Source organism: Pempheris klunzingeri, chromosome 3 (genome assembly GCF_042242105.1).
Source record: "Pempheris klunzingeri isolate RE-2024b chromosome 3, fPemKlu1.hap1, whole genome shotgun sequence".
Lineage (NCBI taxonomy): Eukaryota > Metazoa > Chordata > Actinopteri > Acropomatiformes > Pempheridae > Pempheris > Pempheris klunzingeri.
Genome location: NC_092014.1, coordinates 27,835,235 through 27,847,842, shown reverse-complemented (window position 1 = coordinate 27,847,842; position 12,608 = coordinate 27,835,235). Strand labels below are relative to the sequence as shown.

At 44.3% G+C, this 12,608-nt stretch overlaps 1 protein-coding gene, 2 non-coding genes and 1 gene segment (V, D, J or C); 2 read left to right on the top strand and 2 right to left on the bottom strand.

Moving 5' to 3' along the window:
* Window positions 1-2,282, bottom strand: part of LOC139198641 (E3 ubiquitin-protein ligase DTX4-like) — a 30,473-nt gene extending 28,191 nt beyond the window's left edge. Inside the window, exons 1-2 of one of the 2 annotated variants that reach the window (XM_070827550.1) lie at window positions 1,972-2,282; window positions 678-904 (exon numbers count right to left, since the gene is read on the bottom strand). In XM_070827550.1, coding sequence (XP_070683651.1) covers window positions 678-888 — 211 coding nt within the window. In that variant the 5' untranslated portion in view covers window positions 889-904; window positions 1,972-2,282. Of the gene's footprint in view, window positions 1-677; window positions 905-1,180; window positions 1,533-1,971 lie in introns of those variants that run through there. The other variant, XM_070827548.1, reaches the window with a different exon arrangement.
* Window positions 2,283-3,112: 830 nt separating this feature from the next.
* On the top strand, window positions 3,113-3,185 carry trnat-ugu (transfer RNA threonine (anticodon UGU)). Its single transcript has one exon. It is a non-coding gene; the product is annotated as a tRNA-Thr (tRNA).
* A 659-nt stretch (window positions 3,186-3,844) lies between these two features.
* Window positions 3,845-3,917, top strand: trnak-uuu (transfer RNA lysine (anticodon UUU)). Its single transcript has one exon. It is a non-coding gene; the product is annotated as a tRNA-Lys (tRNA).
* A 2,461-nt stretch (window positions 3,918-6,378) lies between these two features.
* LOC139199364 (Ig kappa chain V-V region W3082-like) lies at window positions 6,379-11,080 on the bottom strand. The segment is given in 4 exon segments: window positions 6,379-6,947; window positions 7,631-7,783; window positions 10,234-10,428; window positions 11,031-11,080. Coding segments are annotated over 4 exon segments (597 nt in total).
* Window positions 11,081-12,608: the final 1,528 nt, after the last annotated feature.

The following is a 12,608-nucleotide window of genomic DNA, read 5'->3' as shown; positions in this document are numbered from 1 at the left end:
TTGCACTTTCTTTTCTAACTGTCCCCCTAGTTTGAGCAGCACGTTCATCGCTGCACCAGTCAAACTCAAATTCAGCTTACCTTTTCACTCTGCTTGTTTGGCAGCAAATGAAAGTCAAATCTCACCACAGTTGTCTCCAGGTACAGCTGTGTAAGACTAAGACTAGCTGCTCTTAAAATACTCTGATGCTTCACATCTTAGAACTAGAAACACAAGGTGCTGTGCTATGAAAACACACAAGTAGGACCCATAGAAATCTTTGGGCCAACATCGGATGGACTGTTGTCCATGACAGTGGGATCACAGGCAGACGGGCTGAATCCCAAACACTATTCTGAATGTCTTACATGAGGGGTCCAGTGAGAGGAGATCACACCTTCAGCTCGTGTAGAGCCACACAGCATGGACCAACAGTGGTGTTTTTTTGGGTCAAGGCTGATTTGAAAAGCCGTGACCATGATCAGCAGATCGTGGTCTGTGTGTTGTTTGCAGCAGACGCTGAAGAAGCAGGTTGCAAAATACTGCACAACCCCTTTAAGGTGTCACTTTGCAGCTTTACAGCCACTTACAGCACTGTCCTGTACTACAAGGGAATTTGCATGGCTCTGAACCCTCAGTGAAATCCCAAACATGACATCCTCTCCCCTTTACCACCGCCAGCCCCCTCCCTGTCTTACCTGTGTCCTGTCTGAACTGGTGCATGGATTGGAGATCTATGATGTAAGGCGAGAGCCGGCTGTCCACCTGGCCGAGGACCACGCTCCCTCCGCGGGGGTCGCTGCTCCGGATGGCCGCCTCTATCTGGTGGGAGACCGCGGCGCTGTAGGGCCGCCACCGGCCGTGTTCGTTCAGCCATTCCCACACCACCACGGCGGAGGCCAGGAGCATGTTGTTACTGTTGGCCCTGGGGAGGAGAGGAATGGTGAAATAGCAGGAAAAACGGCTGGTGTTGTAGCTAAAGGAATCCCCGACCCCTCGGAGAGGAGTGGGGGATTTGTTCGCCAAAACAACGCCCGTCTGCTGGAGGCAGAGGCCAACACGGTGGCATCTGAACAACACGGTCATGTTTTGTTAGGATATCACATTTAATCTGGCCCTTTCTCAGCGTCCTTGCCCGTCGTGCCGCATGAGTACAGGCGGACTGGAGCCAGAGCTAAAGCAGCCAGGGCTCGTCTCTTACATGGCGGAGCTAACGCCGGGGGGAGACGGCACATTCTCCCACGAAGACCCGAGCTCCTCGCATGGCCCCGCGTAGAAGGAAATCACGGTCCTCGCTCGGCTTCCTTTGTTCCAACGCCGTAATACGATGCCGAAAGAGCCGCAGAGTAAACAGGCGGAGAGCGGCCTAGGCTCGGTGCTTCACATCTGCCGGAGCCTGGTCCAGACACACCGACGGCGTCTCCGGCGGGTCGCTTATTTCCAGCGACGGCCTCTCGCGGGTTCCGCCTCAGCGGGAGAAATCTCCTCGTAATAAAAATAGTAATAACGCTCCGGGCTTGTTTCCCGGATAGCTGGAGCTACATGTGTCTGTGCGCAGGTCCCGTCAGAGCCAGCCTCGGCGGGCTGCAGGTCGCCACAGCCAGGGTGTGTTTCTGCCCCGTAGTTCGGGGCGTAGCACACCGAAACGTTGGGAAAGTAGTGGCTCACATAACAGCGCACCCTCAGTGGCAACGACTCTCCAACCCGGGTCACACCAGAACAGGCTCAACCGGTCTGGATCCCGGGAGCACAAGCTGCGAGCAAATGTAACCAAGAAGCCGCCCGCCGTGCCTGAGCTGCACTCAGTCAGCCAGCCAAGCGTCCAGGCTGGACTCCTCTGGCGCCTTGGGTGTAAGGGTGTTTCCTCATGTTAGCACCGGTGCCGGCACCGGGACTGGACTCCGGTTCAAGCATCTCACTCGATCGTGCCTCCCCCCCCTCACCTCCTCCCTCACCTGCACATACAGGACAGAGCCTGGATCAAACATTCACCTGTTGATATGAACTTCTGGGTCCTCCCTCCTAGTCCCACACGCTTGGAGCCAAATGCCGGATCGTCACAGACCTCTTCATGAATCACATCTACCCTTTGGGCTCCGCCATGGCTCTGTCTTTCTCTCCCTCTTCCCAGGTGGCCGAATCCCACCTTCTTTTTTTGTTTATGCTAAAATGCCAAATCCAAAGAGAGAGGCAGCAGATTCCCTCTACAGGATTACTGGTAGAGGAGTGGTGCGGCCATGATGCGCTGAAATAAAAGCTGCCATGCTTCTCCTAATATTATCCTTTCGCGTCCATCTTTAACTTGGTGCGGGACCAGTGTGCAGAGAAGACTGAGGGGTGGGGGGAGACATGGGGAGGACAGCAGCCAGCTCCTACCCCCTCACCACGCCCAGAACACCCCCCCTTCCCTTCCCTTCCCTTCCCTTCCCTTCCAGCCATGATGATGGATGGCCAACAACCAATAGAAAGAGGAGTCCCAAAAACATTCCTAGACAGCCCCCCCCCCCCCTGTTTTTGATCCAAGCAATACCATCGACTTCTGTTTAGCACACTTTGTCTTCACCTATTTAATGTACTTTTGTCTGCATCCTGATCTCCAGCCGCAGCCCCTTCACACTTGTGTGAGTGAACTGTTGCTGCTCGGATCACTTCTGCAGCTGTAAAATGGAGCTTCATTCTTCCTGGTGAGACTCACTGACAGGCAGCGGGAGTCTGACACTCGGCCACGTGCTGCCACCTGGTGGACACATTACACGTCTCACATTTCCCCCCTTTTTTTTTCCCAGCCAGATTACAGCCGAAGTCATCAAAGTTAAACGGAAACCCTGTTTGAGAGTGCGTCTACAATATCACCCCGCCAGTCCATGCTACTAGAATAAGGTCCTGCTCGCGACTAATGTTACATCTCCGCCTCCACCTTCACTTCCGTATTGGCTCTGACGTCTTCTTCTTCTTAGTTACCTGATTATTCATGCTTAGGGGCAGCTCACTGGGGCTGTTGGGATGTGCCAGCGTGGGCCGCGGGGCAGAGTTTCGTCTTTATTACAACAATATTCAAAGGAACAACGACAAAACTGAAAACGTCGGCAAAATAAAAATTTAGGCAAATGTGACGTCACGTTAAAGTAAATGGGGCTCCATAGCTCAGGGGTTAGAGCACTGGTCTTGTAAACCAGGGGTCGCGAGTTCAAATCTCGCTGGGGCCTTCACATTTTTCCTCTGTTTCGATAACCATTTTAGCTAATAAACACCAAATCTGCAGAAAATACTAACGTTACAGACCAGCGGTTACACACGATAATGATAGAATACAAATGCATTAAAGCCTTCTTCCCTCCCCCTTGATACCTCTTGTAAATTGTTTCAACGTTCACAAATGAAACATTAGCTAAAGCTAATGTTGAGGCCAGTCTTCAAGTTGTCTGTTGTGCTTTTCTCCGTTGAAAGTGTAGCTTTTCTCTAATGAAACAACAACAACAACAGGTTGTAGAAGTTGTGGCAGCCAACGTACAGTTTCTAAAACGTTACCACTAGCTAACACATTGTAGCATTTAACGCTCGTGAAATAGATAACTTAGGTTAATTAGCTTCGTTAATTCGGCTCATTAGCCTAGCTGGGTTTTGATATGTGGGTTAAAGTTAGCTAACTTCGTGTTAGTCGTCTTCCCCATATCAGTCCTAGCAAAGGCTTTTAGCATTTTCCACTGATTAGGCGGCGCTGATGTAAATAGAAATGCTTAAATGAAATGTATTTCGACACGTTACCCTGGTTTCTGTCAGCTCCAGCAGGGTTATCTGCATGGCCGTGGGGATAAGATGTGTCCTGTACAAGTCATAACCGATCACTGTTTGTACATGTGTCAGAGCCCGGATAGCTCAGTCGGTAGAGCATCAGACTTTTAATCTGAGGGTCCAGGGTTCAAGTCCCTGTTCGGGCGATCATCGTTTTGAAACAGAATGACATCATTATATATATATATTATACTATTCAAGACATGTAAATCTTAATCATACACAATATTCATTTTCTAGGTGCATACTTACATGGCTGATAGTTTTGTGGTGAAAGCAGCTGAGACTGGCCTTCCCTCAGTAACAATGAGCGCAGGGAGGACAGGATGTGGATGGTCGAGAGGAAGTGGATGGTTTTCAGCTAGCAAAGAGGCTCAGAATATGTCAGAATATGTTCGGTCTGACTTCTTATATTGCCTCGTTTACAGTTTAATTTCTTATCACCAGTTACCAGTTAAGTACACAGCTGAACTATGCATGTCATGTAACTATTCTCACTTGCTGTGTTCATGCCACAGCCTGCACACTAGAACACTGTGAGACAGGGGGCAGATAAGTATAACCAGCCAACAACCCAAACACATTGATTACTACACCGATTGATCCATGCACATCTACTTTGGCCTGTTTTAGCTAATTGGGAATCCAAACAAAGAATAAACAACATAGACTGCGTTGGTAAACTGTGGACTTATTTGTGGACTTTGTCACTTTACACCTTGTACTAATGATTAGGTAACGTTGGTCTTATTACCAAACAGCCAGTCAATTATTTAGTGTAATGCCAGTCGATTAGCTGGTTATGAATGGACCGACGTTTGATTGAAAATGAGCTAATTAACTAGGTTACGTTTCTGTTACGTTATGAATCTTTATATCGCAAAAGATGTCCCAAGTTTAAAATCTGCGGGAGGAATTAAGGGGGTCGGCTTCCGGCTCAATCTTGGTAGCTCTGGCGATACTGATTGGTCACATCTTGGTAGGCGCAACGAGAGGTGACCAACGCAGTCTATGTTGTTTATTCTTTATTTGGATTCCCAATTAGCTAAAACAGGCCAAAGTAGATGTGCATGGATCAATCGGTGTAGTAACCAATGTGTTTGGGTTGTTTGCTGGTTATACTTATCTGCCCCCTGTCTCACAGTGTTCTAGTGTGCAGGCTGTGGCATGAACACAGCAAGTGAGGATAGTTACATGACTTGCATAGTTCAGCTGTGTACTTAACTGGTAACTGGTGATAAGAAATTAAACTGTAAATGAGGTTTTTTCCAGTACAATATGAATTGTGTGCAATACTGTATAAGAAGTCAGACCAAGCATATTCTGACTGCTGCTGTTTTCTTTCTTTGCTTTTATTCAACCATACAGAATGGATCCTAAATTTAGAAAGAGGGAGGATGGCCGTGTCATTCAGAGGATGCTAAAAAAACACTCTCTCTCTCTCTCTCTCTCTCTCTCACTCCTGTCATATGTTTATTTTAAGTACTTAAAAAAGTTAAGTGTTAAGTATGTCATTACATGAGGAACTGATTAGAATACTAGAATACTATTGTGAATACTATTTGAATTTACGTACATACTTGAATACATGCATATTTTCTTTTCTGTCAGTTTTGACATTTTGACAGAGCAGTCACTTTCAATATTCTTACATGATATTCATCTCTTTTATCCACAATTACTAATTTTCCAAAAAAGAACAAAATTCTAACCAAGTTTGCACTTTATTTCTTCCCAAAAAGGTTTTAGTCCTGGACAGCACCAAAGAATACGATTAAGATGGGCATATGTTTTAACACTTTCTTCATAAATGATTAATCTGCTAAATCAGTGTTATGAAGTAGCATATACATATATATATATATATATTTATATATACATATGCATGATAATGCTGCATGCTATTACATCACTTCTTTTAGACCCTGTATGCCAAACACCACAGTCCCCGTGTCTTTGTTCTGTCCCTTAACACAGCAAAGATTGCCTAGTGGAAACAGAGACTGAACCTGCCAGCGTTCGAGCCACCTCTTCCAGGCGTCCAAACCACCTCCTCAGCCTCCTCTGTCTGCACCTCCACCTCTCCTGCCTGCCTCCCTCCCAATCTCTGGCTCCTGTGGTTCTTCCCAGACCTGCAGGAGTAGGAGATGTGCCATACACCACCCAGCACTATCATCAAAAGAAAAGGCAGGAAGAGGAGCAGAGCGGCATGAAAAAGAGGAAGTGCATGAGGAAGGGTGACACCATAACCTGCGAGCAGTGTCAGAGAGAGCGGAACCCTGCCACCCACCCCCAACCCTAACCCTAACCGCCACCTGCAGTATTTTGGCAATTGGTACTTCCAGGCAACAGCCACCATGCTTTGGCTGAGTGGAAGGCTGTTCCATTACAGTATATTCCTGTTGATTGGTTGGTTGTGTATATATTTGTTACTGAAGTGTCATGTATATATTTATTGTAGACGTGATTATATTTCTTTGATTATAATGAACACCCACTGATTGCACTAGGTTTATTACTGCACTGTTTTTTTTATTGTTTATATTAAATTTCTATTAAGAACTACAAAGAATGTATTTTTTTATTGAAATACAACAGACAGCACGATCACATGGGTGAGGTACATGTTAATTACAAAGTAAAGCATGAAGCCCCAAGAGGTTACAGAGAGTTTACAGTGGATTCGGAACTAAAATCGTTGTTTTGTTTTGTTTTTTCATTTTTTAACCACCACCTTCAAGATACCCATCATGTCTGGTTGTAAGTACATGGAATGTGACAAGCTTACACTAAGAAAGCCTGGCTCTGTTGAACTTGCTCTGTAGTACCCCCTCAGGTGTGGTTAAAGTCATTATTTAAGGCTGCAGCGTGGCAGCTTCAGGGCCTACGTAGGCATTATTAGTGACAGCTGTGTTTTTCCTGCTTTGGGAAGTTCAGATGTATGCTGTGAGAAAGGAACAGTTACATTCGCTGCTGCTGGTGTTGTTTATGTCTTCTTGGAAGTGGTTTTATATTTCTGGGCCGTTTTGCAGGGATGGTCCTGTTGGTGGTCTTCTTGATTGACTTGGCTTTCCAGTGGGTGATGCAAACAGCCAGCAACATGACCAGCAGCCCAAAGCCCACAATTATGCAGTACCAATGCTGAAAGAGCAACGAAGAGGAACCTGGAGACAAAACTGAGGAAAAGCAGAGTGAGACAATGATGAGGCTTGACTTGTGATTTTTTTGTGAGCTGTGAAAGGTGTATTTAATGATGTGCCAGGCTGATTACAGATTTGAGAGGTTAAAGTTCTCTATTTCATATGTTGAGAGTGACATCCCCCGGCCCCCTCTGCTGTTATGCATCCCTGTTGAGTTGTGCCAGGCCAAAACAATCCTGAAAAGGTGACTTTTTAATTAGTTGTTTTGGATTGTGCAGCAATTTGGGAACTTCCATCCATGCGTTTACCTGTATGATACAGTCTGAATTGCTCACATTAGTAGAAGAGCATGCTGGCCAAAGCCCGACGATACCTACCAGCCAGATGGCTACTACCAGCCTTGCAGTGGGTGATAGAGCATGCAGTCCTGTGGCCACAAGTGAGAAACAAGCAGGGAAATCTGCAGGCTTGAAGGAAGGCCATTATACTCCCTGTAACTAATTATGCAAGAACTAGGCCTGTCTGACGGGCTCGATTGCCTTCATCACAATATGTAAATTTGCTTTGATTGTAATTGGCATGTAGACTTGTCTGAATACAATGTGTCTGCAGGTAAAACTGGAAATTTAAATATAATAAAAGAGCTTTAGGTGGTTGAAGAGCGTTATTTCAAGTTTTGCTTGAATAAGCTTACCGTAATGCAAAATATATTCTCTTACCTTGAAGTTTTGTTCCTTTCCCAACTGTTAAATGCATGTTCACACTGGCAATACAGTAGTACAGCCCCAGGTCTCTCTCCTCAACATCAGCGATCCTCAGTGCCAGAGATCGGTTCGCCAACTCGAATGAGAAACGAGGACTATGTTGAAATCCTGAGAAAAAAGCTGAAGTCAATTGATGACATATCAAATAATAAAATAATATTTACTTACAGAAAAATCAGAGCTAACAGCTAATGCTGGCTACCAAGAACAACGCAGCATGGAGAGGCCATCACAGACTGGTGCTCCACACGGAGCACGTGGTCGAAATATGAGCGAACCAAGTTCAGCCTGCGATAGCCCCAGAGCCCGTTGCCGTGGTCCTGTGTACTGTGTGCATTTTGTGTTTTTCACAGCTGAAGTGCCAATGCACTAACCAAGAACGTCTGCTCAGATGCTGGGGAATCAGTCTCTTCACCCTTCATCCAACTCTGATTGCTTCTTTTTTGCATTGCCTTTGTTTGTTTTACACTGTCAACACGCATCTCATTATTGTGCATTTTTTTCTATTGAGTAAATCTTGTCATTGATATGTAGGAAGTCTTATGGTAAATTTATTGCACTCCAGGGGATGCACATGAATTCCTTGAATTTGGTTTTTCAAGGTGTGCTCTACAACTGTTGTCTTTGGGCTGTGGATATTCGCCGTGGAAGGTGAGTGTTGATCCACATGTACGTTCATTACCTGTAGGATTGGTACCCCTTGAGGGTTTAGCAGCGTCTCACCTTTAGGTTTCGTTGGTGTTCTTTGGGTATGGTGGCTTCCTTTTCTCCCTTCCCTAAATTTGCTCAATAGATCTGGGATTTCTGGGTGGTTGCTGGTTTTCTGGTCACCACTCGTGAAGACTAGAGTTCTGTAGCTAGATTCTTGTTTAGGCAGTGGGATAGCAAGGAGGCTCAGTTTGGAAGCTGTGTGTGCCTCTTGTGTACGCTGGTGGGTCTTAACACATCGCATTCCTTTCTTCTCGTGTGGTTGCACTTGTCAAGACACCATCAATGAGGTTTAACTGTTGGCTAAAATAGCTGACGCTGATGTGTCTGTGGATGTGTCATCATACTGTCGGGATGACATAATTCTACAGAAGCACCACGACATGTGGTCAACATTGGCGTATGCACCCAGATTGCTGTCAAGCACAGAATACTACGCTCGAGGATGGGGAGGCACTTGAAAGGTTCACTAACTTCATTATCAGTCTACACTTCAAACTAGAAAGGGACCACAAAACACTGTTAGGACTGCAGGGAGGACAAGGGCTCAATCCATTGGACTTGATGTAAGACAATACTGGACTGACAGAGCAGTTCTCCTTTAGCACATTCGTGTTTATGGCTTATTTCTGCACTGTGCACGTATTCTTCATACTGTGAACATTAACTTGTTTTTCCAACCACTGTACAGCTCTTTGAAATAAACAGATTCTGATTGTGGCACATCACTAGATCAGCTCTTGTCCTGCCAGAGCACAAGACCCTGCGGAACAGACACCGAGGCGTTTCTCAGCACTTTCCACGTAGCCTGGCACACAAAGGACACAGTCATTAATTTGTAGCAACACTCTTCTGACTACAGCCAGACGCAACGACCCTAAAAGCTACATCCAGTCCCTCTTGCAAACTGACCAGACTGCGGTGTGTCCTCTCGTGCTGTATGTTCGAAGCAATGCAGCAGCTACAGGATGCAGACATACAGTGAAGTTATACCATCATGACATCTCTCTGGGACAGAGGCTGCCTCTCCACATCTGTTGTTTTTGTCTTTGTAATAAGACAACAAGGAATAGCAGTGACAAAAGTAGACGAAGAGAACAATTCACCACCAATCAACCACAAGGTGAGAAAAGACAGGAAGCACTCAACGCCTCACAGAGGTCAGAATTCCGGAGTATCTCCTTTACCAATCCTATGTTGTGGCAGATAGAGATAGATTAAAGTTTTTTGAATCACTGACCAGAGAGCACTGGTTATCCACAGCTCCATCAATGACAAATTCCACTATATCTGACAAAAGTTCACGTGAACAAGTTCACGTATTAGATGAAGCAAACTGCCAGACCGATGACCGATGTACAAAATGTATGGAGACGCTGGCATCAGACTGAACAGTTGGCTCAACATTTTGATTTGGCCAAAGTAAATACTCCTGGCTGATGACGTGTGGGGGACGTATAGCACTGCGAATGCTGCGGTCCTTCAGCTTCTTAAAATCTTGCATAAGTTTCTTCAACTTTGTTTGCGAATTTGTTTCGGCGTGTGCCCTACATTTAGCTTTGCCAGTTTGTCGTCTATTCTTCCATAGACTCGGTCGTCCCGCTGAATTTCTTCCTCAGCAAATACGCTCAAAAGAGCCTGGACCTCGTCGTCCGTCCACTTCTCGTAGCTTCTCTTCTTTTGCTCCATTTTCCAAATGATCAAAACACAAATAGACAATACAGTTGCAAAATAGATAACATCTCTTCAGTTATGATCAGGCTACTGTCTGAATGCAGTTGTCCAATAAAAGACATAAATGTATCTGCAGCAGTTGCCAGTGTTATTTGAAGAACCCAACATGACACTACCTTGGGCAGGTCGTCCATCTCGGAGGCTGCCGCAGAGGACCACAGTGGGGGTGAAGTCTGGGTTGTGTTTAAGCCACGTTGTATCATAGATATATGAGATGTTACAACTCAGAGTGACTGTTGAACCAATTTGGACAATTTGTTCCTCAACAGCAGGCTTAAACAGCATCCGAAAATCAGCCACAGTGATAAACCCTAGAACAGATCAAGACCAAGTTTAATCTTCAAAAGCTTTTGATGCAGATTTAAATAAAAGTTTTAACTGATATGAAAACAATTCAGTTTCAAAGCTAACATATTTTTGGCAACATTTTAAAGTCGGGCTAAAGCTGGTTTATTTCTACTGGATCCTTGAAATTCCACTTTAGTCCAAAGTCTACAGACATACAAACTCATTTTGACAAAGTTGTCCTGGTGCCTAGAAAAAAACAAAACATTACCCACTCAAAATCATCAGCTACTCAGAAGATGGAAAGCTGTCTTTAACACAGTTGGCTCACATATTCTCTAAACTGCATTTCACTCCGTGTCATCTGGCTCATTTCTCTATAACCATGGAGTGTGAAAGAGGTACAATCTGCATCCCCTCGTTTTTGACCTATCCCAAAATTTAATTTTTTTTAATTATAGTTTCAATTTAAACCATTTTACAGTGACATTTAATAAAACAAATACAATATTATGATTATATTATCATCAGTAAATGAAAAGTGAAATTTCCTCACCTGTGAATCAAAGTTAGTTAATGCCTGTCCATCCAAAATTATGGTATAATAAAGAGTGCATTTGTTACTCACCAGCAACAATCGCCATAACCCAGAAAGACTTCATCTTCTTGTATCTTATACCTGGCATCTGTCCTTTGTGACAATAGCTTAGTCTAACAGACCGCACTGACTTCCTTTTCACTGACAAGGCCCCATTTTCACGGAAAAGCCCACATCTGTATTTCACGTGTCAATGTGATATGTTTTGGTTTGGCTATGAGACAACTTTTCCATTTCACAAAGCTTCAAGCAGTAAGACTTTTTGTTTTTTGCTTTTAATTTGCCATCAGTGTCACAGCTCTGTAATTGCTTTTATATTGTTTTGCTGTTATTCATCATATTTTTTTTGTATGCATTAATCTCTCATTGCCTTGCTGTTTTTACATTTCTTATTTCTTAGTTTTACCGACACATGTAGAGCATGAAGTGATTAAAAGGTGCCATGCAAATAAAGACACGTTGATCAACTGAAGTTTGAATGCTGACTGCCTACCAGACCATCCAGTGTGGGCTGACCTCAAGGGAAGTGAAAAATACAAACATGTCGTCGAAAGTCACATTTACATGGAGAACTGCAACCGTGTCTCACTTTTGTATTAAAAGTGAAAAGACAATGGAGAAAATGCAGTAAATGATATTCTTCTGTACTGTGCTGTACATTCTGCTTTGATGACTTACAGCTTAAGAGGCCTTGTGCGATAGAGTGTGCTGCACTAAAACTTTCCCCTGTCATGGAACATAGAAGTGGGCTTTATGGTTAAATCTGGATGGAATCTGTGGCCGTGGGTGAAAACGAACATAAAAAAGAGATCAAATTAATTGGAAGTGACGTGTTCCTGGTATTCTTTATTTTTCATTTTGTCAACAAATTCCACAAAAGCCAATAATAAATTGTTCCTACTATCAACTATTGCCTGTGCGTAACACAGCCTGAAACTTCTTATTCCTCTTTGCCATAGAGCTCCGTTAGGTCTAACCATTTTAAGTTAGAGGACTTTTCCGCTCTGGAGTCCCCCGAAGTGGACTTTAGTGTGGGGGAGGACTGTGGTCCCGAGCCGAACCAGCTAACATAGCGTTAACATTAATTAACAGTGTAATATCAGCGAACACTCTAACTAGTACGTCCTAACTCTAAACAGCATAAACAGCATGTGCACGGTTTCACAGAGGAGGAAGTTCACATTGTTTTTGTATAGTTCATGACGTAGCTGGGTAGCAGAAGGTCATCCCTGTCTCAGCACTGACCTTGAAAGGTTCGAGCTGATTTAAAACAGTCAATGTCAATGTTAACCAGAGCACTGATGTGTTTCATTACAGTACAGCCATATCATTTAGTTTACAGCTCAAAAAACACGTTTAAGTGTGCACAACCTCTTTAATTATCATGAAAATTAGCATTGTATTTTATTCTCACATGCTGTCTCATATGAAACAATGACGCCCTATACTCCTGTTTGAGTAACATAGGCTAAAAACTACAGTGCCCAGATGTTGGATTATTACTTATTTTAAATCAAAGTTCGCATTCATAGCATGTTGTAAAGATGAATGTCTTCGGTAGGAGCGAATTGAGTCGTGAGTGGTCATTAGATTTGCACGTCACTGATA